Source organism: Trichechus manatus, unplaced genomic scaffold (assembly GCF_000243295.1).
Source record: "Trichechus manatus latirostris isolate Lorelei unplaced genomic scaffold, TriManLat1.0 scaffold00067, whole genome shotgun sequence".
NCBI classification, from domain to species: domain Eukaryota; kingdom Metazoa; phylum Chordata; class Mammalia; order Sirenia; family Trichechidae; genus Trichechus; species Trichechus manatus.
The window spans coordinates 10,634,796-10,658,938 of record NW_004444003.1 but is presented as its reverse complement, the minus strand read 5'-3'; the positions used below and the strand labels follow the sequence as shown (position 1 = coordinate 10,658,938).

The 24,143-nt window shown below is 36.5% G+C and overlaps 1 protein-coding gene across 2 annotated transcripts in view; it reads left to right on the top strand.

Moving 5' to 3' along the window:
- Nucleotides 1-24,143, top strand: part of TAF3 (TATA-box binding protein associated factor 3) — a 245,199-nt gene that overhangs the window by 168,822 nt on the left and 52,234 nt on the right. For both annotated transcript variants that reach the window (XM_004379700.2, XM_023734388.1), the window contains exon 3: nucleotides 7,885-9,707. In XM_004379700.2, the coding sequence (XP_004379757.1) occupies nucleotides 7,885-9,707 (1,823 nt within the window). The remainder of the gene's footprint in view (nucleotides 1-7,884; nucleotides 9,708-24,143) is intronic.

Sequence of the window (24,143 nt, the reverse complement as noted above, 5' to 3'; positions counted from 1 at the left end):
GGAGAATGGATTAATAAGTGTGATACATTTTATAACAATGAAAGTGCTACCCAAATCTCAGAAACATAATGTTGAGTGAAAAGCCAAAGATCATTATAGTATGATACCACTTATATAAAGCTTAAAAACAAGCAAACTGCATACAACTATGGTAAAACTATGAAGGAAACAAGGGAATGATAGGTAAAAATACCAGGATAGTAATTACCTTGCGGGAAGGGAAGTAGAAAAGGCAGAAGATGAAATCAGAAAGGAGCCAAAGGAACTTCAATGATGTTGGCAGTTTTATTTCTTAAGTAATTGTTTCATAGGTATTTATTTATTATTATGTGTTATAACTTACATGTACATTACTTGTATTCTCTGGTATATAGCCAATACTTTATAATTTAAAAATTATTTTAAGTATCTTTATACTTTTCCTGTTCTTATGAAAAGTTTAAGGCTTTCTCTCCTAGCAAAGTTAAGTGTTTGTTCATTTTAATTTTGATGCTGCTAATTGAAGCTTATAAAATCTGCAACAGTGGAAAAGAAATTGTAAATTAAACTAATAAAAATAAGAAACCTCTGTTGGTTCTTTAAAAAAATCTTTTTTAAAAACATTTGCATTTTTAAGTTATTCCTAAAATCAATGATTGTAATAGTTTAATTTTTTAATTCATTTATATTCCTTTAAACTAAGGAAAGCCTCTAGATGAATACAAGTTGGCATCAGGGACTTGAAATAAAAAGTAAAAGTAAATGATAAAAAACAAAACCAACAACAAAAACAGAATAACTTCTCCTAGCTGTGTAGCCCTACTTTGAATCAATCTTTGTGTGTGTGTGCGTGTGTGTGTGTTTTAACTTAAACAACCACCATTAATTTTTTTTTATAATGTTATGAGTTACTTGCCCCAAATTCAAAATGAGCCACTATAATTTCTAACGTATTTGCAGGAAAGTATTACATTTTTTCCTAACCAAGCATTATATACGTCCTTCAGTTCAAATGCCTGCCTGGTCATCATCTTGTCATTTCCAGTCTGATAGAATTGCACCCTAGTGAAATAAGACTGTCTCAAACACACTGTAGAGAAAACCCAAATTCTCAAGTTGTTCTAGCTATTAAATAGGCTTTACCTTTGGAAGACATAGAACTATCTTACTAGTAGTCCTGAGAGGGGAGCCTCCAGTCCAGGTTATAGGGACTGCTTATTTTAGAGCGGTTTCCCTGGACACACACTCTCAAAACTAATTTAGAACCAGATTAGCCTCCAGAGTTAGAAGAACTACAAAGGTCCAGATGGTAAACATTCTAGGCTTTCTTTGTTGCAGTTACTCAGCTCTGCCGTTGTAGTGTGAAAGTAGCCATAGACATATAAATGAGTGGGTGTGGCTGTGTTCCAACAAAACTTTATTTATGGATACTGAAATTGAAATTTCATTTAAATTTCACATGCCACAAAATATTTTTCTTTTGGTTTCTTTTCCACAGCCATTTAATAATATAAAAACTATTCTTATAGACGCCATACAAAAACAAGCTATGACGCAGATTTGGGCCTCAAGCTGTAGTTTGCAGACCCCTGGTCCAGGATATCATTTTGTACTGATCTGGTCTTTTAAGGATTAAGCTTAGTTTGGGAGAGGGAAAAATAGTGACTGATTATCAAACCTCTTTACCCAATTGAACCAAAGTCGCTTTTGGTATGTTTTGAAAACCATAATCAAATATCATTTATTATATTCATTGATAAATCCAATGTACATTATTTGAGTACCTCTTGTTAACCATGAACTGTGCTAAACCTTGAGACTATAAAGATGAATAATATTGGGTTCTTGTCCTCCAAGAACCTCCACTCTACTTGGAACGCAGCCATATAAACAAACAAGTGCAATAAAATGCTGCTGTGACACATGTATAAGCAGGATGTGGTAGATTACAGAGAGAGGAGTGGTAATTTCTAGTTGCTAAGGAAAAGTGTCACAGATGAGGTCAAATTTGATTGGAGCCATAGAAGAGATAGTCACCAAAGGGTCAGGAGAACAGACATTCCAGGCAAAGGGAGTTGCATGTTCAGAGGCACAGAAGTATAATACAACACTGTATATTTGAGGAACTGCACATAAATTAGCGTGGCTGGAATGAGTAGAGCCCTAAGGGGCTCACTGTGAAAGATGAGGTTAATTACTGAACTGAGTGATAGACCACCTCATAGGTCATACTGGGGAAAGTGAATTTCTGTATTTTAGAAAAGAGGTTTTCAAATATATTTTAACCTCACAACAAAAGTTTTTGTGGTAGCTCAGCATGTAAAACAGATAAACGTAGGGGTAACTGTTCCATTTAATAGACAATAGGGAACCCAGTTGTTATCCTTCAGTAACCTCAGAAAGGGTTCCACAAAACTCCTCTGGCTCCAAGGAACACCTTTTTCAAACTACTACCGTAGGGACCAGGAAGAGGTTTTTAAGATAGGGAACCACATACTCAGATTTGCATTTTCAGAAGATCACTGTAAGGTAGTGTGGGTGGTGGTTCGGAAAAAGATGCAACTGGGGAGAGACTAATTGCAGTAGAACAGCGAAGAAATGCTGAGGATTTGAACTAAGACAATAGCAGTGGGAAAAGCATGATAAAGGACATGTAGTAGAAAGCTTGTGTTCACAATCTGGTTATGGGAAAAGATGGGAAAGTAGTAGTCTAAAATTACTTTCATGTTTCTGATTGGAGTAACTGGGTAGATGATAGGATCTTTATCGAGGTAACATTAACAATAATTATGTCTAAATTTGTATTTTTTTTTATAGCTTACAAAGTGCTCTCATATACATTACCTCATTCATTTCCTGTCTATTCACTCCTTAATGCTTTTGCACAGTGACTTCTGCTCTTAGCCTTCATTTTCCTTGAACCTTTTAAGCGTTTGATTTTGTTCACCAAGTTTCCTCTTTAAAATTCTTACTCCCTTGATCTTTTTGGTGTCTCCTGATCCTCCATGCATTTCTTTAGCTTCTCTTCTTCGTCTCTTATATATCGGTATTCTTCGAATAGCTGTCCCTGACCATCTCTTATTTTCCCCTTGCTAATATTCATTGGAGCCCTGGTGGCACGGTGGTTAAGAGCTCAGGCACTGACCAAAAGGTCAGCAGTTAGAATCCACCAGCTGCTCCTTGGAAAGCCTATGGGGCAGTTCAACGGCAATGGGTTTGTTTTTTCATTTGTTTGTTTGTTTTTCATATCCATTATTGTGATTTCCATTATCTCAACAAAGATATGTCTCTCACCCTGACCTGTCTTCATATTTTAACAGCCTGCTAGATATTACCGTCTAGGAGTTCAGCTAATGAATCATCTTTCATCTCTATTTTTTTTATTTCCTGTTTCTGTTAGCTGCATTTATCACTCACTAGGGCTCAAAGCCTTGAAATTGTGTTTGAGTTCTTCTTTGACTCTTAAACTCAATTGTTTATCAGGTTCTACCCATTCTGTTTTCAAAGTATCATTTACATCTACTGCTTATTTATTACCACTGTTTTAGTTCAGATCTTTATTGCCTCTTATCTACATCATTTTAGTAACCCCTAACTTGTCTCCTCTCCTTTAGTATCTGTTACTTCCCCTCTATCATATATGTTCCTGCCAGAATAATTTTCCTAACACATACCTCAGACACTTTTCCCCCTTGTCTAAAACTCTTCACTGTATCTAAACTACCAGTAGCATAAAGACCATGTTCCTTTTCCTGGAATTGAAAACTTGCATCTAGTATCTGGATGCAACTTTTTTTACTAAACTTTCTTTCTACTACTGCCCATCTTGCACCCTACTTTCCAGCTAAATTAAGTGATTCTCTAGTTCTTAAACACTTCCTGTGTTCCATCCCCATCTCTTTGTCATCTTTTCCTTCATCCTGCATTTCACCACTCTCAATCTTCAAATGTCCCAAATGCCACATAATTAGTGAAGTCTTCCTCCAGACTCTTGACATTGGCAGTAACCTGTTTCTCCTTTGAACTGCTGTTAACACTTTATCTACGGTATGACACTCATCACTTTCTATGTGCTATATGCAGATATTATTTCCCCTGCTGAACTGTAACCTTTTTAGGTCATGATTGATTTCTGATTTATTCCAGTAGCTCTTTCAGCCTCTATCGTTGTGCATTACGCATGGTATATGCTTAATTAGTATGTGTAGAATGAAATAATCTGATTTTACAACAACTCAGTCATATAGGCAGGGCAAGTGACATTAGTTCCTTTTAAAAGGTCAGGAAACAGTCTCAAAGAGCTTAAGAGATTGCCCAGGGCCTATTGTTCATAGTACCAGAACTCTAACTAAAATACTATTTTTCTAATGCTTAAACCAATATGTATTCCATTGAACCATACTGCTTCTCAGAGTGGCTGACATCAAGCAAGCAAAATAGAAAACATAGTAGTACGTGAATTGGGTCCAGGTTGGGGACCTGTATTTTCCAAACTCCAAGAAGTAAAATTTTGTTACAAACATCCTAAAAAAATACGTGCCTTTCTATCATTTTTGAGGACAGTAATCATATAATAACCCATCTCCAGAGGTTTTGAGGGATGGTAGGGCAGGGAGGTAGAGAAAGTATTTACCTCAGGTTAAGAAAAAAATTAATCAAGGAAGCAGGAGAAGACAAACCAGCAATACTTAGCAAACTCCAGATCCTGAAGGTAGGACCAGACCACTTGAGATGAAAATAATCAGTTTGTGCATCTGCTGTCACTGATTTCCACTCTTAAAAGAATTGATGGCATACAATTTTGGAAGACCCTAGAAAACTTAAACTGCTTTACTCATTTTTTGTTTTCCCCCTGTATATTAGACTGGTATATTTTATTTTATTTATTTAGTTTGAACATTTTATATTGTGGTTTGGGTGAAAGTTTACAGAGCAAATTTTTTTCCCATTCAACAGTTTATACACATTTTGTTTCATGACATTAGTTGCAATCCCCTCAATGCAATGATAGTCTACCCACTTCCTCCCTGAGTTCCCTGTTTCTATTCACCCATCTTTCCTGCCCTTTCCTGCCTTCTGAACTTTGTTTTTGGGCACATACTGCCCGTTTGGGCTGGTGTGGTTGATTGTTCTGAGGAGCACCTTCTTCATGGGTGTTATTGTTCACTTTATAGGTCTGTCTGTTGTTTGTCTGAAAGATGATCTCCAGGGGTGAGTTCAGTTCCAAGTTTGAAGGCTGTCTAAGGGCGATAATCTCGGGGGTTCTATCTGTCTCTATCAGACCAGTAAGTCTGGTCTTTTTTATGAATTTGAGTTTTGTTCTACATTTTTCTCCCACTCCGTCCAGGACCTTCTACTGTGATCCCAATCAGAGTGGTTGGTGTTGGTAGCCAGGCACCATCTAGTTTTTCTGATCTCAGGCTAGTGGAGGCTGTGGTTTGTGTGGTCCATTAGTCCTTTGGACTTGTTTCCTTGAGACTTTGATTTTCTTCACTCTTCGCTCTGCACAAGAAGAGATCAATGGTTGTATCTTAGATGCCACTCACAAGCTTTTAAGATTCCAGTTGCTACTCACCAAAGTAGAATGTAAAACATTGTCTTTATGGACTATGTTATGTTACATTTAGGCAATTGACCTAGATGTTCTCCAAGATTATTATCCTAAGCCCTCAAGCCCAATGACTGTGTCCTTTGAGATGTTTGGTTATGGCTAGGAAGTTTTCATAACTGTGCCCACTATGTGCTCTGCTATATACATGGATATATTTGCAGCACATACAAATATCTATGTAGACTTGTCCTCTGCCAAACCTATATATGCTCATGGGTGCACTCACATACGCCATCCCACACCTTTTCAGCTTACATATCTACGTATGTATCCACTCGTAATTTATTGTTTGTTATTACTGTTATTACAGGATTATGTATGTAACAGTATTTACTGTTGTTGCCTTTTACTCTTGCATACCTCTTTGTGTCTCCCTTTGCCTTGATCACGTTGTGCTGACCTCCCCCATATTGTGTACTGTCTTTCCCTTCACCCAAGTTAATACATATCTACTATCTAGTTAGTGATTTCCCCTCCCTCCCCCTCCTATCCCTGGTAACCATCAAAGAATGTTTCTTTCTGTGTGTAAACCTTTTCTTGATTTTTTTATAATAGTGATCTCATACAATATTTGTGATTGACTTATTTCACTCAACGTCATGTGTTTCAGGTTCATCCATGTTGTGAGGTGTTTCGTGGACTCATCATTATTCTTTAACATAGTATTCCATTGTGTGTATGTACCATAGTTTGTTTATCCATTCATCTGTTGATGGGCACTTAGATTGTTTCCATCTTTTTGTTATTGTGAATAATGCTGTAGTGAACATGGGCGTGCATGTATCTTTTCATGTTACAGTGCTTATTTCTCTAGGATGTATACCTAGTAGTGGGATTGCTGAGTCATATGGTATTTCTATTTCTAACCTTTTAAGGAAGCACCATATAGTTCTCCACAGTGGTTGTAACATTTTTCATTCCCACCAGCAGTGTATGAGAGTTCCAGTCTCCCCACACCCTCACCACTATTTGTTGCTTTTTGTTTTTTTGATCATTGCCATTATTGCCGGGGTGGGGTGACATCTCATTGTTTTGATTTGCATCGTCTAATGATCTCTAATGATCGTGAGCAACTCTTCATGTATTTGTTGGCTACCTGAATGTCTTCTTTGGTAAAGTGTCTGTTCATGTCCTTTGCCCATTTTTTAATTGGGTTGTTTGTCTTTTTGTTGTTGAGGTGTTGCAGTTTTTCCATAAATTTTAGAGATTAATCCCTTGTCAGTATGTCGTTGCCAAAAACTTTTTACCAGTCTGTAGGTTCTCTTTTTACTCTTTTGGAGAAGTCTTTTAATGCACATAAGTGTTTAATTTTTACGAGGTCCCAGTCATCTAGTTTATCTTCTGCTGTTTATGCATTTTTAGTTATGTTTGATAGTCTATTTATGCCATAAATTAGGGCCACTAGGTTTGCCCGTATTTTTTTCTTCCATGATTTTTATAGTTTTAGGTTTTAGATTTAGATCTTTGATCCATCTTGAGTTGATTTTTGTGTATGGTATGAAGTATGGATCCTGTTTCATTTTTATGCAAATGGATATCCAGTTTTGCCAGCACCATTTATTAAACAAACTATCTCTTCCTCATTTAATGGATTTCAGCCCTTTGTCAAATATCAACTGTCCATAGGTGGATGGATTTACTTCTTGTTCTCTATTCTGTTCCATTGCTCTATGTGTCTGTCATTGTACCAGTACCAGGTTGTTCTGACTACCATGGCTAGATAGTAGATTCTGAGATTAGGAAATGTGAGGCTTTCTACTTTGTTCTCTTCAGTAGTGCTTTGCTTTTCCGGGGCATCTTTTCTTTCCCTATAAAATTGGTAATTAGTTTTTCCATCTTATTAAAGAATGCTGATGGGATTTAGATCGGGATTGCATTATATCTATAGATTGCTTTGGGTGGTATTGATGTTTTCACTATGTTAAGTATTCCTGTTCATGATCATGGTATGTTTTTCCATTTATGTAGATCTCTTTTGGTTTATTGCTGTAGTGTTTTCTAGTTTTCTTTGTATGAAGTCTTTTACATCCCTGGTTAGGTTTATTCCTAAGTATTTTATCTTTGGGGGGATATTATAAATTGTATTGTTTTCCTGATTTCCTTTTCAGAGTTCTCTTTGTTAGTGTAGAAGAATCCAATTGATTTTTATGTGTTGATCTTGCACCCTGCCTGATTTACCCTTTAAACACTGTCAGTAATTACCTTTCTTTGTTAGAAATCTTGTGTAAAGCATTGTTTTTGTTTATGAAGTTTTGTTCTATTCCAATAATACTTCTTTTCTCTTCCATTAACAGAGGAAGAAGAAGAACAGGTGCCTACAGATGGGGGCACATCAGCAGAAGCCATGCAGGTTCCCTTGGAAGAAGATGATGAATTGGAGGAGGAGGAAATTATTAATGATGAGAATTTCTTGGGTAAGAGACCGTTGGATAGCCCTGAAGCTGAAGAAATGCCTGCCATGAAGCGACCACGACTATTAAGTACTAAGGGGGATACCCTAGATGTAGTGTTACTGGAAGCTCGAGAGCCACTCAGCTCAATAAATACTCAAAAGATTCCACCAATGCTTTCTCCAGTCCATGTACAGGACAATACAGACCTAGCACCTCCATCTCCAGAGCCACCTATGTTGGCTCCAGTTGCAAAGTCACAAATACCAACTGCAAAACCATTAGAAACAAAGTCATTTACAGCTAAAGCAAAGACTAAAACTACTTCTCCAGGACAGAAGACTAAGTCACCTAAAACTACTCAGTCACCAGCAATGATGGGAAGTCCTATTCGGTCACCTAAAACTATATCCAAAGAAAAGAAATCACCTGGACGTTCTAAGAGCCCCAAAAGCCCCAAGAGTCCCAAAGTAACGACTCACATTTCCCAAGCACCTATCAAACCTGAAACACCAAATAGGACTCCTTCAACTACAATTAGTGAAAAAATCAATAAAGAGATTATCCAGGTAAAACAAACACAAACGCCCCCTGATGCTGGGAAACTGAACAATGAAAATCAGCCAAAAAAGGCTGTTGTAACAGATAAAACAATTGATGACTCTATTGATGCTGTGATTGCACGAGCTTGTGCTGAACGAGAGCCAGATCCTTTTGAATTTTCTTCTGGATCAGAATCTGAAGGAGACATTTTTACAAGCCCTAAGAGAATTTCAGGTCCAGAGTGTACTACTCCAAAAGCTTCCACTTCCTCAAACAATTTCACCAAGTCAGGATCCACTCCTTTGCCTCTTTCAGGTGGAACTTCAAGTTCTGATAATTCATGGACAATGGATGCCTCAATTGATGAGGTTGTACGTAAAGCAAAAATGGGAACACCTTCAAATATACCTCCCAATTTTCCGTATTTCTCTTCTCCCTCAGTTTCTCCTCCCACCCCTGAACCTCTTCACAAGGTGTATGAGGAGAAAACCAAACTGCCTTCATCAATAGAAGTAAAGAAGAAGTTGAAAAAAGAACTGAAAACTAAAATGAAAAAGAAAGAAAAGCAGAGAGATAAGGAGAGGGAAAAAGACAAAAGCAAGGAAAAAAGTAAAGAGAAGGATAAAGTGAAAGAGAAAGAGAAGGAAACCAGCAAGGAAACAAAGTATCCATGGAAGGAATTTCTTAAAGATGAAGATTCAGATCCCTATAAATTTAAAATAAAAGAGTTTGAAGATGTGGATCCAAAAGTGAGATTGAAAGATGGAATTGTGAGAAAAGAAAAAGAGAAGCATAAAGATAAAAAGAAAGACAGAGAAAAAGGCAAAAAAGATAAAGAGAAGAGAGAAAAAGAAAAAGCTAAAGATAAAGGTAGAGAAGATAAGATGAAAGCTCCACCAGCTCCTTTAGTATTGCCTCCGAAAGAAATGGCTTTGCCCTTATTCAGCCCTGCTGCTGCAGTGAGGATCCCGTCAATGTTACCTTCTTTGTCGCCAATGCTTCCTGAAAAATTGTTTGAAGAAAAAGAGAAACCTAAGGAGAAAGAAAGGAAAAAAGACAAAAAGGAGAAGAAGAAAAAGAAAGAGAAAGAGAAGGAAAAGGAGAAGAAAGAGAAGGAAAGGGAAAAAGAGAAAAGAGAGAGAGAGAAGAAAGAAAAAGAAAAGGAGAAACACAAGCATGAAAAAGTAAGCAGTTTTCATTTTCAGCACTATCTGAGCAAAGTCCTATTGAAAAATACAGGTAAACAAAGCCAGCAATTATATCTGTATTTTGGGTGTAAATTACCCATAACTTTACTGGAAATATGTTTGTGATGAGGTTACAAAATTTAATTATAATTCTAAAACCTATAAACTTGTAATCAAGTATCTTCCCTCCCCTGTACACTGGAAAATGTTCAAAATTCATACCCTAAGAGGAACCTAATCACAGACTATACACCTCTGCTAACCATACTAATCTCTGGCAGTTTTTTAAAAAATACCATCTTAAACTGTGAATAATATTTTTTTAATTATCAAGTCCACGAGATAATGTTTTGTACCCAAGTATTAGATACCTGAAAAAAACGGCATCCATTTTTCTAAAAGCGTGCAAAACTCTGGCACTATTTTAAGAGGCTAGCAAAGTACTAAAAAAAACCCATTGCCATCCAGTCGATTCTGACTCATAGTGACCCTATAGGATGGAGTAGAACTGCCCCGTAGGGTTTCCAAGGAGTGGCTGGTGGATTTGAACTGCTGACCTTTTGGTTTGCAGCTGTAGCTCTTAACCACTGCACATCAGAGCTCCTAGCAAGGTAGTACTGACTAGTTTTTCTTTTTGGTGAGCCATTTTTGCAAGTATTTAAGGTTATGGTAGAAACCCTGGTAGTGTAGTGGTTAAATGCTATGGCTGCTAACCAAAAGGTCAGCAGTTCGAACCCACCAGGCGCTCCTTGGAAACTCTATGGGGCAGTTCTACTCTGCCTTATAGGGTCGCCATGAGTCGGAATCGACTCGACGGCAACGGGTTTGGTTTTTTGGTTTTAAGGTTATGGTTGTCTACAGTAGTTTCTGTAGCACGTCTTACTCCTTCCATTTTCTGCCTCAATAAGATTGGGTCAAGTTTCTGAGTATCTAGGCTGATCTGGAAGCCTGGTGGGTGGGCAGAAAATGAATCCATATAGCACAAATATTTTACAGTGTAAATAAACCAGGCTTTCATATAAACCTGCTAGAGAAACTGATATGTGACCTGCAGTTTTGTAGAAACTAGAACCTCAATCCTTTGGACACAGAATGTGACCTCTACTTTTATGGCTGTGCTCCTTAGTCCACAATTCTTTGGAATATGTGGTTGATTGATTGGTTTGGAAAGTTTCTTTTAAACTTTCTTAAAAAGTATCTAGGTATTTATGGTGCCATACAAAGAGATCCTCAGAGACCTTTTGCCTGCCCTCTGGAAGCAATCATCTTTGAGGTTAGCTACCAAATAATACCCAGTAATTTTTCCCCACAAAAAATATGATCTATTTGACCTACAGCAGGTATGTAGGTCACTTTTATTGACCTACCAATAATTTCACAATATTTTTTAAGCTTCAGACTTACCTAGAAAAATGAGTTTAGCTGACAGCAATGGTGGCAGTGCTCTCTCACTCTTCCACCTAACTTCATTCTTTCTTTGCGCTCCTTGGCTACTCTAAAATATAAACCTGGAGAATGAAAATTCTGCTGTTCATAGCTGGACAACTGCAAGTTAACAGGACACAGAAGTCCAACCTTTATTTCCATTTTTAAAATTATTTTATCATTGTTATATTTTTTATATAGTACTTGACAGGTTTTAAAAGCACTTACACATATATTATTTTATGCCCCTAGCACACCTGTGACATAGGTCCTGCAGGTATTATCATCAACATTTTATGGATGAGAAACTGAGCCTGAGAGAGTTACTTGTCCACGATCAAGATCACAACTAGCAAGAGCCAAAGTCACTTATCCTGCAGATATTGTTTGCATTTTGAAATTTTTATTGACAGGGAATCTTTCCTGACAGCAATTAATCTATTTATCGGTCATGTACTTATTAATTTGGCAGCTGAGCTCTCAGTAAATCAAACAAGATACTGTTGCTTTCATCACCATCTTAACTTTGGAAAGGCAATGGCGTTGTTTCAATGACCATTATGAATTTGAATAAAGCCCATGAGATTAGATTTGTAACAAGCAGTCCATGCCTTTCTTTAGCATCTGCCTAACTTTTAAGAAGAAAAGTACCTCAAACTATCCTGGTTTGAGGCAAAAGCTTACGTTAGCAACACACATTTCACCTAACAGAGGATTACAAATCCTTGTATCAGTTTTGATAGTTTATGAATCTAATAAATGACAAAAGATAAAAATTTATAAAAGTCAGCTATCTTATAAGGCCTTAAAAAAATAATAGACAGTATTATCTGTGCAGTTAGACCTGATTTCAAATCCTGACTGTTTTAACTGGGTAAAATCGGACAAGTTATTTACAGGAGGATTAAATGTGATAACATGAAAAGTGCTTAGTACTGCATCTGGCACATAAGTAAACGTTCAGTAAATGGAGATGGTAGTGGTGGTGAGTGTTATTATTCCATTTTGAATCAACCCATAATGTAGAAAAACACATAAAATGTAGAAATCTAGAGTTTACTATTTCATTGGACCATACTAGCTAACCTATGTGTGACAGTGTGAGTCAGCTATTGTTAGAGTTTTTAAAAATTATTTCTGCTTCCTTGGCATTCTTTTAAATTTTAGCCCTTTATACAGATAGGAAAGGATAAAAAGCTAGTACAACCTGTGGAAATGCCAGTGATAAGGAGTAGAAATTGGAATATTAACTTACCTTAAGACTTCTCCTTTTTCAACCGCACTTAATCCTCCTAACCATCAAGCCATATGAGTAAGTGAAAGTATACCTGAAATGAGGTTACATATGGTATAAGAATTATTTTACATATCCACAGAAGTGAGGCTACAAAGGTCAGTGAAAAGGAGGTATGTCTAAGCTGCCCCAAGAAGCATGTTTTTAGTCAAAAGGATGAGGGCCGTGAACTCATTCTTTCTTCTCATCCTGACCAGCTCATAGGGACAACTCTCAGGGACATTGACCCAGATTGGCAAGCAAGAACATGTGTTTTTTTGTTTATTTATTTTCCTTGTGGTAAAAATATATACAACAAAACATTTGCCAGTTCAACCATTTTTACAAGTATTATTAAGTGACATTGATTGTATTCTTCATGTTGTGTAGCCATTATCACTATCCTTTTTTGAATTATTTCACCACCATTAACAGAAACCAAGTGCCCCTTGAAGGAGCCCTGGTTGTGCAGTGGTTAAGCGCTTGGCTGCTAGCCAAATGATCAGTGGTTCAAATCCATCAGCTGCTCTGCAGGAGAAAGATGTGGTAGTCTGCTTCTATAAAGATTTATAGCCTTAGGAACCCTATGGGGCAGTTCAACTCTGTCCTGTAGGGTTGCTATGAGTCGGAACCGACTCCATGGCAGTAAGTCCTCATCCCTAAACAAAAACTCGGAGCCCTGGTGGTGCAGTGGTTAAGAGCTACAACTGTTAACCAAAAAGTCAGTAGTTCAAATCCACCAGCTGCTCCTTGGAAACCCTGTGGGGCAGTTCTACTTTGTCCTGTAAGGTCGCTATGAGTCAGGATTGACTCAATGGCAACGGTTTTGGTTTTTGGTTAAGAAAAACTCACCCTTCCCCCTTCTTCCCACCCCTGGTTACCACGAATAAACTTTGGCTTCTATACCTTGCCTATTTCATATAAATGAATTCATATGGTACTTGTCCTTCTGTGATTGACTTATTTCACTCAGCATAATGTTTTCAAGGTTTTTTCTTATTGTGGCGTGTATCAGAACTTCATTTCTCTTTATGACTGAGTAATATTCCATTGTATGTATATACCAGATTTTGTTTATCCATTTATCTGTTGATGGACATTTCTTTTGTTTCCATGTTTTGGCTATTGTGAGTAGTGCTGCAGTGAACATTGGTGTCCAGGTTTTTTTGTTTGTTTTTAAAGAACTATCCACATTTATTTTACCTGCGTATAAAGTTTTTACCAGCCATATCCACATTTATCAATACCAAGAACCATTAAAGATACTGTTAGTTAAATGAGAATCTGCATAGTAGGTAGAAGGAGCTTTGAGCTTTGGAATCCAATAGATCTAGGGTAAGATCCCGGACAAGTTTTTTAGCTGCTTTAATCCTTACATACTTCATCTGTAAAGTAGGGATAATGATAAAAATACTAAAAACAACAAAACAGTAATAGTTAACACTTACTGAGTAATTACTATACACTAAACATTGTGCTAAGCACTTTGTATAAATTTAATTCTTCACCACAACCATATAAAGTAGATATTATAATATCACTTTATGATGAGAAACTGAGGCTTAGAGAGATTCATAAACTTGCCCAAGGTGACACAGCTAGTAAGTAATTGAATAAGAGCCAGAATTGCAACCCAGGCCATCAAATGCTATAATTGATATTCTTAACCATCATAATTTTCTACATTAAGTTAAAAATGGATTAAGTGAAATAATGTATACGAGGCATCTGGCTCAGTGATGCACGATTGGAAGGTAAAATTATCTTGCTGATAGTGATAATGATCCAAAGTATGGTGATTTATGTACAATCTTTTAGTTCCCCTTTATGGGCAATAATATGCATTAGTTAAGAGTCTGGTCTGTCTCCTGTTTAAAATAGGACCAAATTAACTATTTTATTAAAAACATGTCAATAGCAAGTATGTTGACCGGTCACAAACATAGCCATAATAGCTTTAGCAGTGGTATACCGAACAGTTGGTACAATTAAAAACAGTTTAAAAATTATATTAAAATTTTTGTGTATGTGAGTCAGGGTATATATTATAAAATTAATTTATTTCAAACCATGGATCTTTGGGGTTTAGATGAAGTACAGGCCTTCTTTAATTAAAATTTAATCTTGACATTTTAAATGTTCTTTGGAGGCAAGATCATTGTGAAAAAATAAATAACAAAATTTGCTGTTACTTATATTTGTGGAATTGGATAGTTGTACCTATAATCTTAAATAGAAGGTCAGCCAAAATCCATCTGTCAAACTTGGGAATTTGTCTTTATACTCTTACTTGAGTATGATCTGGGAAGGCGCAATAGAGTTTTACCAAAAAAAAAAAAAAATGATGATGACATCGCGATCTATAGATAAGTAGGACAAGTGCCAGCCCACAAAGAACGTGGGATTTGGCAATCAAAGCAACCTAGATTTAAATCCAGCTCTGCTACCTACTAGTTATTTGCCAACCTCTCTAACCCTTTGCTTCCTTCCCTCATTCTCCTTCCTCCTGTCTAATACTGGGAAGGGTCAGCATCATTATAAAATATGATTTGTCTCGGCTTAAAAACAGCAGTTTTATACCTTCTTTGGGAATATTTTGACTTAAAAGCCTTCTCTTCTGCCTTCTCATAGAAAATAATAAGTGAGAAGGAGTAATTTAATTAAGATGAGTAGATGACTATGACAATTCAGAGCTTTCTTATAAATAACCAATAATGTTGATAATCATCTCATGGATAATTGAGAGTTGTTTATAATGGAAAGCTCATAAATTCTATAAAGGATTCCTAAGATTTTCATCCTACTAATTGATGAATTGCTTTAGTTGAGCTAACATTACCTATTGAATGAACTAACCTAGATTATAAATGATATTAGCAAATGCCAGTTATTGAGTACATACAAGTGTCAGGCCTGCCCAAATTTAATTATTTAGTCCTCCTAACAGCTCCGAGGGATTGGTATTGTTATTCCTATTTCACACCTGAGAAAACTGTGGCACGGAAAGATTAAGTAACTTACCCAAGCTAATGAGTGGAAGAGTTACGATTTGACCCTGGTTTGTGTGACTGAAGCCTCTGTTCTTTACTACACGAAACTACCTTCTCAGGATAGTCACTGCAGTCTGCTTTGGTGCATCTAAGTAGTCAAATGCTAGTGAGAGGGGAAAGAGTGGCTTTAACACTATAGGATGAGGTGGCATCGTGATTTTATAGAATTTTATTATTTGTGAAGAGACCTTGTTGTTGTTGTTAAACGCCGTCCAGTCAGTTCCTACTGATAGGGACCCTATGTACAAGAGAACGAAACGCTGCCTGATCCTGCGCCATCCACACAATCGTTGTTAGGTTTGAGCTAACTGATGCAACCACTGTGTCAATCCATCTCGTCAAGGATCTTCCTCTCTTTCGCTGACCCTCTACTTTACCAAGCATGATGTCCTTCTCCAGGGACCGGTCCCTCCTGATAACATGTCCAAAGTACGTGAGACGCGGTCTCTCCATCCTCACTTCATGGAGCACTCTGGCTGTATTTCTGCCAAAACAAACTTGTTCGTTCTTCTGGCAGTCCTTGGTATACTCAGTATTCTTCGCCAGCACCGTAATTCAAAGGCATCAGTTCTTCTTCCATCTTCCTTATTCATTGTCCAGCTTTCACATGCATATGATTGAAAACACCATGGCTTGGGGCAGGCACACCTTAGTGCTCAAACTGACATCTTTGCTTTTTTAACACTTTAAAGGGGTCTTTTGCAGCAGATTTGCCCAATGCAATACGTTGTTTGATTTCCTGACTGCTGCTTCCATGGGCATTGATTGTGGATCCAAGTAAAATTAAATCCTTGACAATGTCATTTTTTTCTCCATTTATCATGATGTTGCTTATTGGCCCAGTTATGAGGATTTTTGTTTCTTTATGTTGGGGTGCAATCCATACTGAAGGTTATAGTCTTTGATCTTCACCTAAGAGACCTTAGAGATCATCTATTCAACTGCCATATTTTAAAGAACAAGAAATAGAGTCCTCAAAGCTTTAATGACTAGTAATCAGAACAATTAAAAATTTTAATGTTTCTTTAAAACCCTTAGGTTTTAACCTTGAATGATCTTTTCTTGAATTTAAACAGTTTGTTCTTCAGAGAATGATAAATAATCTTATTGGTTTGTGCCTTTAACAAAAGGTTTTCATCTTTTTCTCTTCTATTTAAAGTAGTATCCTCTCATTTTTGTTCTTTTCTCATCGGCTAACATAATTAACTAGTGAAATGAAGGGTTTTCAATAACTAAATAACCCTATAAACGGGAGGCAATATTCCCTTCCTGTTTCTTACAACTGTCTGCTCCAAGAAGAAATCAGTAACTTAATGTTTAAATGATTATGTTTTGAATTTGTAGAAGTTTACAAAAGGCTATTTTCAAGTCTTTATATGAATGAACTAAAATTTAATGAAAGTCTGAGTTCTATTCAGTTGTCCATGCTGAATACCAGTTGTTTCATTGAACCACAACCATAGATCTTATGACTGCCTTGTTAATATTTTAAACAGTTTATCAGTGTTTAGTTAGACTGTATTTCTAAATGGAAATAATATAAAGACCTTAATTACTAAGACAACAAGATAGTTACTAGTTATCAGCATCCAAAATATTAGATTATTAAATTTGGCATTTCATCAGTACTGTCAAGGGTTTTTCTCTGACATATTACTATAGATGGGAATCTGAACTCATGAGGATTTGTTGCCACCCTATCTAGTACACATACACACATACATGTGCATGTACATATATATGTATATATATAAATTTTTTTTAATGAAAGAAGTTTAGCATTAAAAAAGAAAAAAGAAAACTTGAACAGATTATATTGACAAAGCTGCTGCCCATTACCTTTTCAGAAAGTCCCTGTCAAAAGATAAACTTTAAAGCTGGAATGCATGAAAGAGTTCCAAGATAGAATTTAAATTTAAACTGATTCTTTATAGATAAGCTTTTTAAAAATCCACCTCTTTGCTTCAAGACAGGATTTTAAAAATAAATTTCCCCTTTAAGTCTCTTCAGCGATTTTCATTTTTTGCAAGGCCGCACTGCTGGTGTCCTGGAAAAATGGAGAGTTAGAGCTTTATCAGTTGGTGCCCTGAGGTATGTGGCAAAGAAGCTAAATCCTTGAAGATTAGCAAAAAAAATGCAGCACATGGCAATAAGGGGCTTATATGACTACTAGTATTAGTTCAGGTGAAAGAAGTATTGCTTATACATAAAACTGGACAAATCCACTGACAATGTATTTTTAGTTAGCTACAAAGGAGTTTTATATTGCTGGACTTTACCTCTTTGGTGAATTGGGAAGCTTAGTAATCCACTGTAAATGCTCTTCTGCTCGCCCCAATTCTCAGCATTACTACAGAGTGCTGCTGTTTTATTTTAACCCTTAAAAGCCCGTGTTGTTCCCCAATTTGGGCTTTGTGCCATTAAAAGACGGTACAGTCTTATTGTTTACTTATTGTCATTTAGTTTCTTGATTTCTGGGAAGTATGCATGAGAAAATATTTTATGATTATAGAAGTATCTCGTTTTGATAGGCATTTGGGTAAAGTTACCATAAAAAATATGGTAAGAAATTTTTATTTAGAAATTGTGCTTTCTGTATCTTTCATTATTATTAGCATCCTCATTAATTTTTTTTCTATACTTGCTTGAATTGTTTAAGTTAAATGTGATTTTACTTCTTTAAGAATGAAATTAAGGTATTTGAAGAGATTTTTAGAGAGGGTTACCGTAGTTCCTGGTTTGCCTGGGACAGTCCTAGTTTATACCTGTTATGAGGTTTAATTAATAGCTGCCTCTTTCACTCTCAGAAGTGTCTCTGTTTAGATGACATGGTCACCCTAATTACAGATAAAACCTTGAGCTGAGATAACAGGCTCTGAATCATTCATTAATTCAGCAAGTTTACTGAATACCTGTTATCATCAAGGCACACTTATACCATTTTTAATCTGACTAATAAAATGTATCTCCATTTTTGTTTGCTTATTTTTTACATATGGTATAACCTTTTTAAATAGTAGGTCATAAATAGACCACGTGTTGATTCTTTTGGCCAGCCATGTAATTTAAGGCAGCATGAGACACCCAGCTAGTTCAGTTGAATGAAGGTGAGGGCAAATTAATCTCCGTTTGCATGTAAACTAGTTAGGCTTACATAGAGAAAAATTATTTTTACAACCCTAGCCATCTCACAAGTGGATGTCATTCATCATAAGAAACATTGGCAAAGAAAATGAATAGCTCCATACAGCACATCAACATTACCAGAAAAAGACTCAAAATGTGTTAAAGAGTCAAAGAGCAGTATGGTAGAACACGGAATGAATTTGGTGTCAGGAGACCTGGATTTAGGTCATTTATTTGGTAACTTTTTGGCTGTGGGCAAACCAGTTTATCTTTTTGAGTGCTCATTACATGGAGGTAATGATACCTTACACATCTACCTTATAGAGTTGTGAAGTTCAAATTGGATAATATATATGAGACACACTTTCAAAGTGCAGTGCAAATATAATTATTGTATACTATTGTAACAGAATTAGACAAAGCACACAATATGAAATATAGTAATAGTAAAGCAAAATTGTTTTAAAGGTAGGAGAAATATAGTTTTATTTTTAAGAAAAACTTAAGAAAATATTACTTAAATGCTTAAATAATAGTATCATGGGTTGAAGGAATGAGGAACCTTACTTTATGTGACCTTAAAGCTTAAAGTTTTTTAGAATTGAATATGGGAACTTTATATAATTCTTCATTCCATGAATCAAAAAAGACTGCATTTCAATTCCAGTTTTGCTATATATACAACCTTACAATGAGAAAAGGAAAGGAAGTGGAAAAGAAAGGAAAAATAACTGCATAATACATGATCAGTTTATCTGTAAAACAGTAGCCATAATATCTACCACATGATTGTTATAAAACCTAAATGAAAACACTGAAAAATAACACAGCACAATGTCTGGCAAGTAGTAAGTGATTCATAAATATTTGTTTGGTTTGGTTGTATTTGTTTATCTCAAAGATAACACAGAAAGGTGAGAAAAATATAGAAGTCTTAATAGTTAACAAAATAAAGACTGAACCATTGCTTTTCAAATTTGTTTAGATATGGAACTCTTTGTTCAAAACAAAAATTCTTGTGAAAGTGAACACAAATAAATCCTAGCTAGTTATACATAGGAGCCCTGGTGGTGCAGTGGTTAAGAGCTACAGCTGCTAACCACAAAGGTCAGCAGTTCGAATCCACCAGAGTCTCACTCTACCCCTACCCCAGTGACCCTTTCCCTTCTGACTTTGATGAAAACCAGTGGACTATACTTTCCCAAGAATTAGGAAAGTTAAGGAGAAACCTACCAAAACTGAGACTATTTAGAGGAACAGGTTTTTGTGGGGAAGTTGATAAGTAGAGATTTGGATGTGATGAGATGAAATACTTAAATTTAGTTGGAAATGATCAACTTTATATTTTGGTCTAGATTCTATCAGTGCTAGGCTAGAAAAGGAGATTTTGAAGACATTACATATTTGAAACATATAATTGAAACAAACCATGGTCATGGATGAGCTCACTGAAGAAACCATAGAATTACAAGAGTAGAGGACAAAGTAAGGTCAAGCAAAAGTAGAGGACTCTAAACGAGAAGAAAGGAGCATGATAAGACTTTAGTGGGAAAACATAGTGGGCAATTAGGAAATAATTAGTGTCTAGAAAGAGTGGCTTTAGTGGCATGGTTAGGGCAGAAACTAGATTGAGGTGGGTTAGGAATGAATGAGAAGTGAAGAAATAGAGACAGTGTATTGAAGACTGTTAGCTAGAGGTTGAAGGAAAGGTAATTTTTTTAAAAAGGTAGAGTTGAACACACTTAAATGCTAGATGAAAATAATGAAATGGAAAGTTTGAAGATACTGTAAATAAATGAGGTAATTGATGGAAGAAAGGTCTTTAGAAGACTAGAGGAGATGGACTCTAGTATAGCTGTTGATGCAGAAATTTATGTTTGTAGGGAGTTGAAGGAGTTCTGCCTGGTGAGAGCAGTATTTTTTCCTAAGGAGTTTGATGAACAAAAGGAGAAAAATGGTGAGATGGGGTCTTGAAAGAGGTAAAGGTTTGAAATCATTGCTTCATATTCTTTCTTTAAATATGTCTTAAATACCTATCATGCGTCAGACTGTGATAGGCACTGGAAAACAGCAATAAACAAAACAGACACGGTCCCTGACCTTATGTAGTTTAACTGATAAACCAAGTAAACAAAGTATTGAAGACACAAATGAAGTTGGAAGTTTTTTGTTTGTTTGTTTTACTAATTTATTTTGTTGTTGTTGTTTTTGAGAATACACGCAGCAACAACATACACTGATTCAAGTTTCTACATGTACAATTCAGTGATACTGATGACATTTTTAAGTTGTGCAATCTTTCTCCCCCTCCTTTTCTGGGTTGTTATACCACCATTAACATGAACTCACTGTGTCCTAAGGTTCCTATCTAATGTTTTGAGTTGCTGTTATCACTTTGATCCCATATTGATAGATCTTAAAAGAGCATAACGCTTACTGAAGACATTTCTTTACTTCTTGTTAGGTGCCATCAAGTTGGTTTCAACTCATAGTGACCCTATATACAACAAAATGAAACATTGCCTGGTCCTGCACCATCTTCACAGTTGTCAGTGTGCTTGAGCCCATTGTTGCGGCCACTGTGTCAGTCCCTCTCATTGAGGGTCTTCTTCTCTTTCGCTGACCTTCTACTTTATCAAGCATGATGTCCTTCTCTAGGCACTGGTCCCTCCTGATAGCATGTCCAAAGTATGGGAGACAAAGTCTTTCCTTCTTTACTTCTAAGGAGCATTCTGGCTGTACTTCTTCCAAGACAGATTTGTTTGCTCTTCTGGCAGTCCATGGTATATTCAGTGTTCTTCACCAATACCGTAATTCAAAGGCATCAATTTTTCTTCAGTCTTCCTTATTCATTTTTCAGCTTTTACATGCATGTGAGGTGACTGGAAAACACCATGGCTTGGGTCAGGTGCACCTTAATCCTCAAACTGACATCTTTGCTTTTTAACATTTTAAAGAGGTCTTTTGCAGCAGATTTGCGCAATGCAGTATGTCATTTGATTTCTTGACTGCTGCTTCCATGGGCGTTGATTGTAGATCCGAGTAAAAAGAAATCCTTGAGAACTTCAATCTTTTTTCCATTTATCGTGATGTTGCTTATTTTTCCAGTTGTGAGGATTTTTGTTGTCTTTGTGTTGAGGTGTAATCCACACTGAAGGCTGTGGTCTCATCTTCATCAGTAAGTGCTTCAAGTCCTCTTCACCTTCAGCAAGCAAGGTTGTGTCATCTGCATATCACAGGTTGTTAGTGAGTCTTCCTCCAGTCCTGATGCCATGTTCTTCAAATAGTCCAGATTCTCAGATTATTTGCTCAGCATACAGATTGAATAAGTATGGTGAAAGAATACAACCCTGATGCACACCTTTCCTGATTTTAAACCACTCAGGATCCCCTTGTTCTGTTCAAACGACTGCCTCTTGGTCTAAGTACAGGTTCTGTGTGAGCACAATTAAGTGTTCTGGAATTCCCATTCTTTGCAATGTTATACATCATTTGTTACCATCCACACAATCGAATGCCTTTGCATAGGTAAACGTCTTTCTGGTATTCTCTGCTTTCAGCTAACATCCGTTTGACATCAGCAGTGATATCCCTTGTTGCACATTCTCTTCTGAATTTGGCTTGAATTTCTGGCAGTTCCCTGTTGATGTACTGCTGCAACCGCTTTTGAATGATCGTCAGCAAAATTTTACTTGCGTGTGATATTAATGGTACTATTCAATAATTTTGGCATTCTGCTACAATATGGATGATGCTTGAAAACATTATGCTGAGTGAAATATGTCAGTAACGAAAGGACAAATATTGTATGCCCTATTTCCTTTGAATGGGCACAAATATGGATCTTTACTAGTTAAGCTAAACTGTTGTTTGGTTTTAAGAAGACTTCAGGGGATATTTTTGATTTAAGGTTTAAAGATTATTTCTGGGCAATAATTTTAGACTCCAGGATATCTGGACTTCAAGAAAATTTGAAATTCTGCATTTTCTCCCTCTTTATCAGGACTCTTCTGTAGAATTTTGATCAAAATGTTCAATAACAGTAGCTGGGCACCATCCAGCTCTTCTGGTCTCATGGCAGAGGAGGCAGTTGTTCATGGAGGTAATTAGCCACTCATTCCATTTCCTCCTATTTCTGACTCTCTTCTTCCTCTGTTGCTACAGGCAAATAGAGACCAAGTGTTGTGCCTTGGATGGCCACTTGCAAGCTTTTAAGACCTCAGACACTACTCAGCAAACTAGGAGGTAGAACAGAAGCACTAAACACATTATTAGGCCAATTACCTGGAATGTTCCATGAAACCATGACCCTAAACCTCCAAACCAAGGAACCAAATCCCATGAGGTGTTTGGTTGTACCTAAACAGCCTCAGCAGCTACTGTTTTTGTTTTTGTTTTGTCATTGTCGTGAATATATCTCTCACAACTTTTGCCAATGCAACTTTTTACAGGTGCACAGCTTATTGACAGCACTTAAAATAATCAGCTGTGCAACCCTACCCTTAATCAATATAATTTTTCCATCACTGTAAACCGAAACTCAGTACTCCATAAGCTATAATCTCCCCTTTCCCCCTCCCTCATGCCCCTGGTAACCACTAATAAACTTTGTTCTCTATATATTTGCTTTTTCTTTTCTTTTTATGTAAGTGAAGTCATACAGTATTTGTCATTTTGTTACTGACTTATTTAACTCAGCATAATGTCTTCAAGTTCCATCCATTTTGTATTATGTTTCAAGACTTCATTTCTCTTACTGGCTGAGAAGTATTCCATTGTTTGTACCACATTTTGTTTATCCTTTCATCCGTTAATGGGCATTTAGGTTATTTGCATCCTTTTGCTACTGTGAACAGTGCTGCAATGAACATGGATGTGCATACATCTGTTTGTGTGATGGCTCTTATTTCTCTAGGATATATTCCCAGGAGCGGGATTGCTGGATCGTGTGGTGCTTCTATTTCTAGCTTTTTAAGGAAGCGCCAAATCAATTTCCAAAGAGGTTGTGCCATTTAACATTCTCAGCAACAGTGTATAAGTGTTCCAGACCTCTCCACAATCTCTCCAGCGTTTATTATTTTGGGTTTTTTGGATTAATGCTAGCCTTGTTGGGGTAAGATGGTATCTCATTGTACTTTTGATTTGCATTTCTCTAATGGTTAATGATCCTGAGCATTTCTTCATGTGCCTGTTAGCTGCCTGAATATCTTCTTTGGTGAAGTGCCTGTTCATATGCTTTGCCCATTTTTTAATTGAGTTATTTGTCTCTTTGTTGTTGAGGTTTTGCAGTATCATGTAGATTTTAGAGATTAGATGCTGATTGGATTTGTCGTAGCCAAAAATTTTTTCCAAGTCTGTAGGTTGTCTTTTCACCCTTTTGGTGAAGTCTTTTGATGAGCATAAGTGTTTGATTTTTAGGAGCTCCCAGTTATCTAGTCTCTATTCTGGTGCTTGTTCATTGTTACTTATGGTTCATATTCTGTTTATGCCATGTTTTAGGGCTCCTAGCGTTTTCCCTTTTTTTCTTCCATGATCTTTATCATTTTCGATTTTATATTT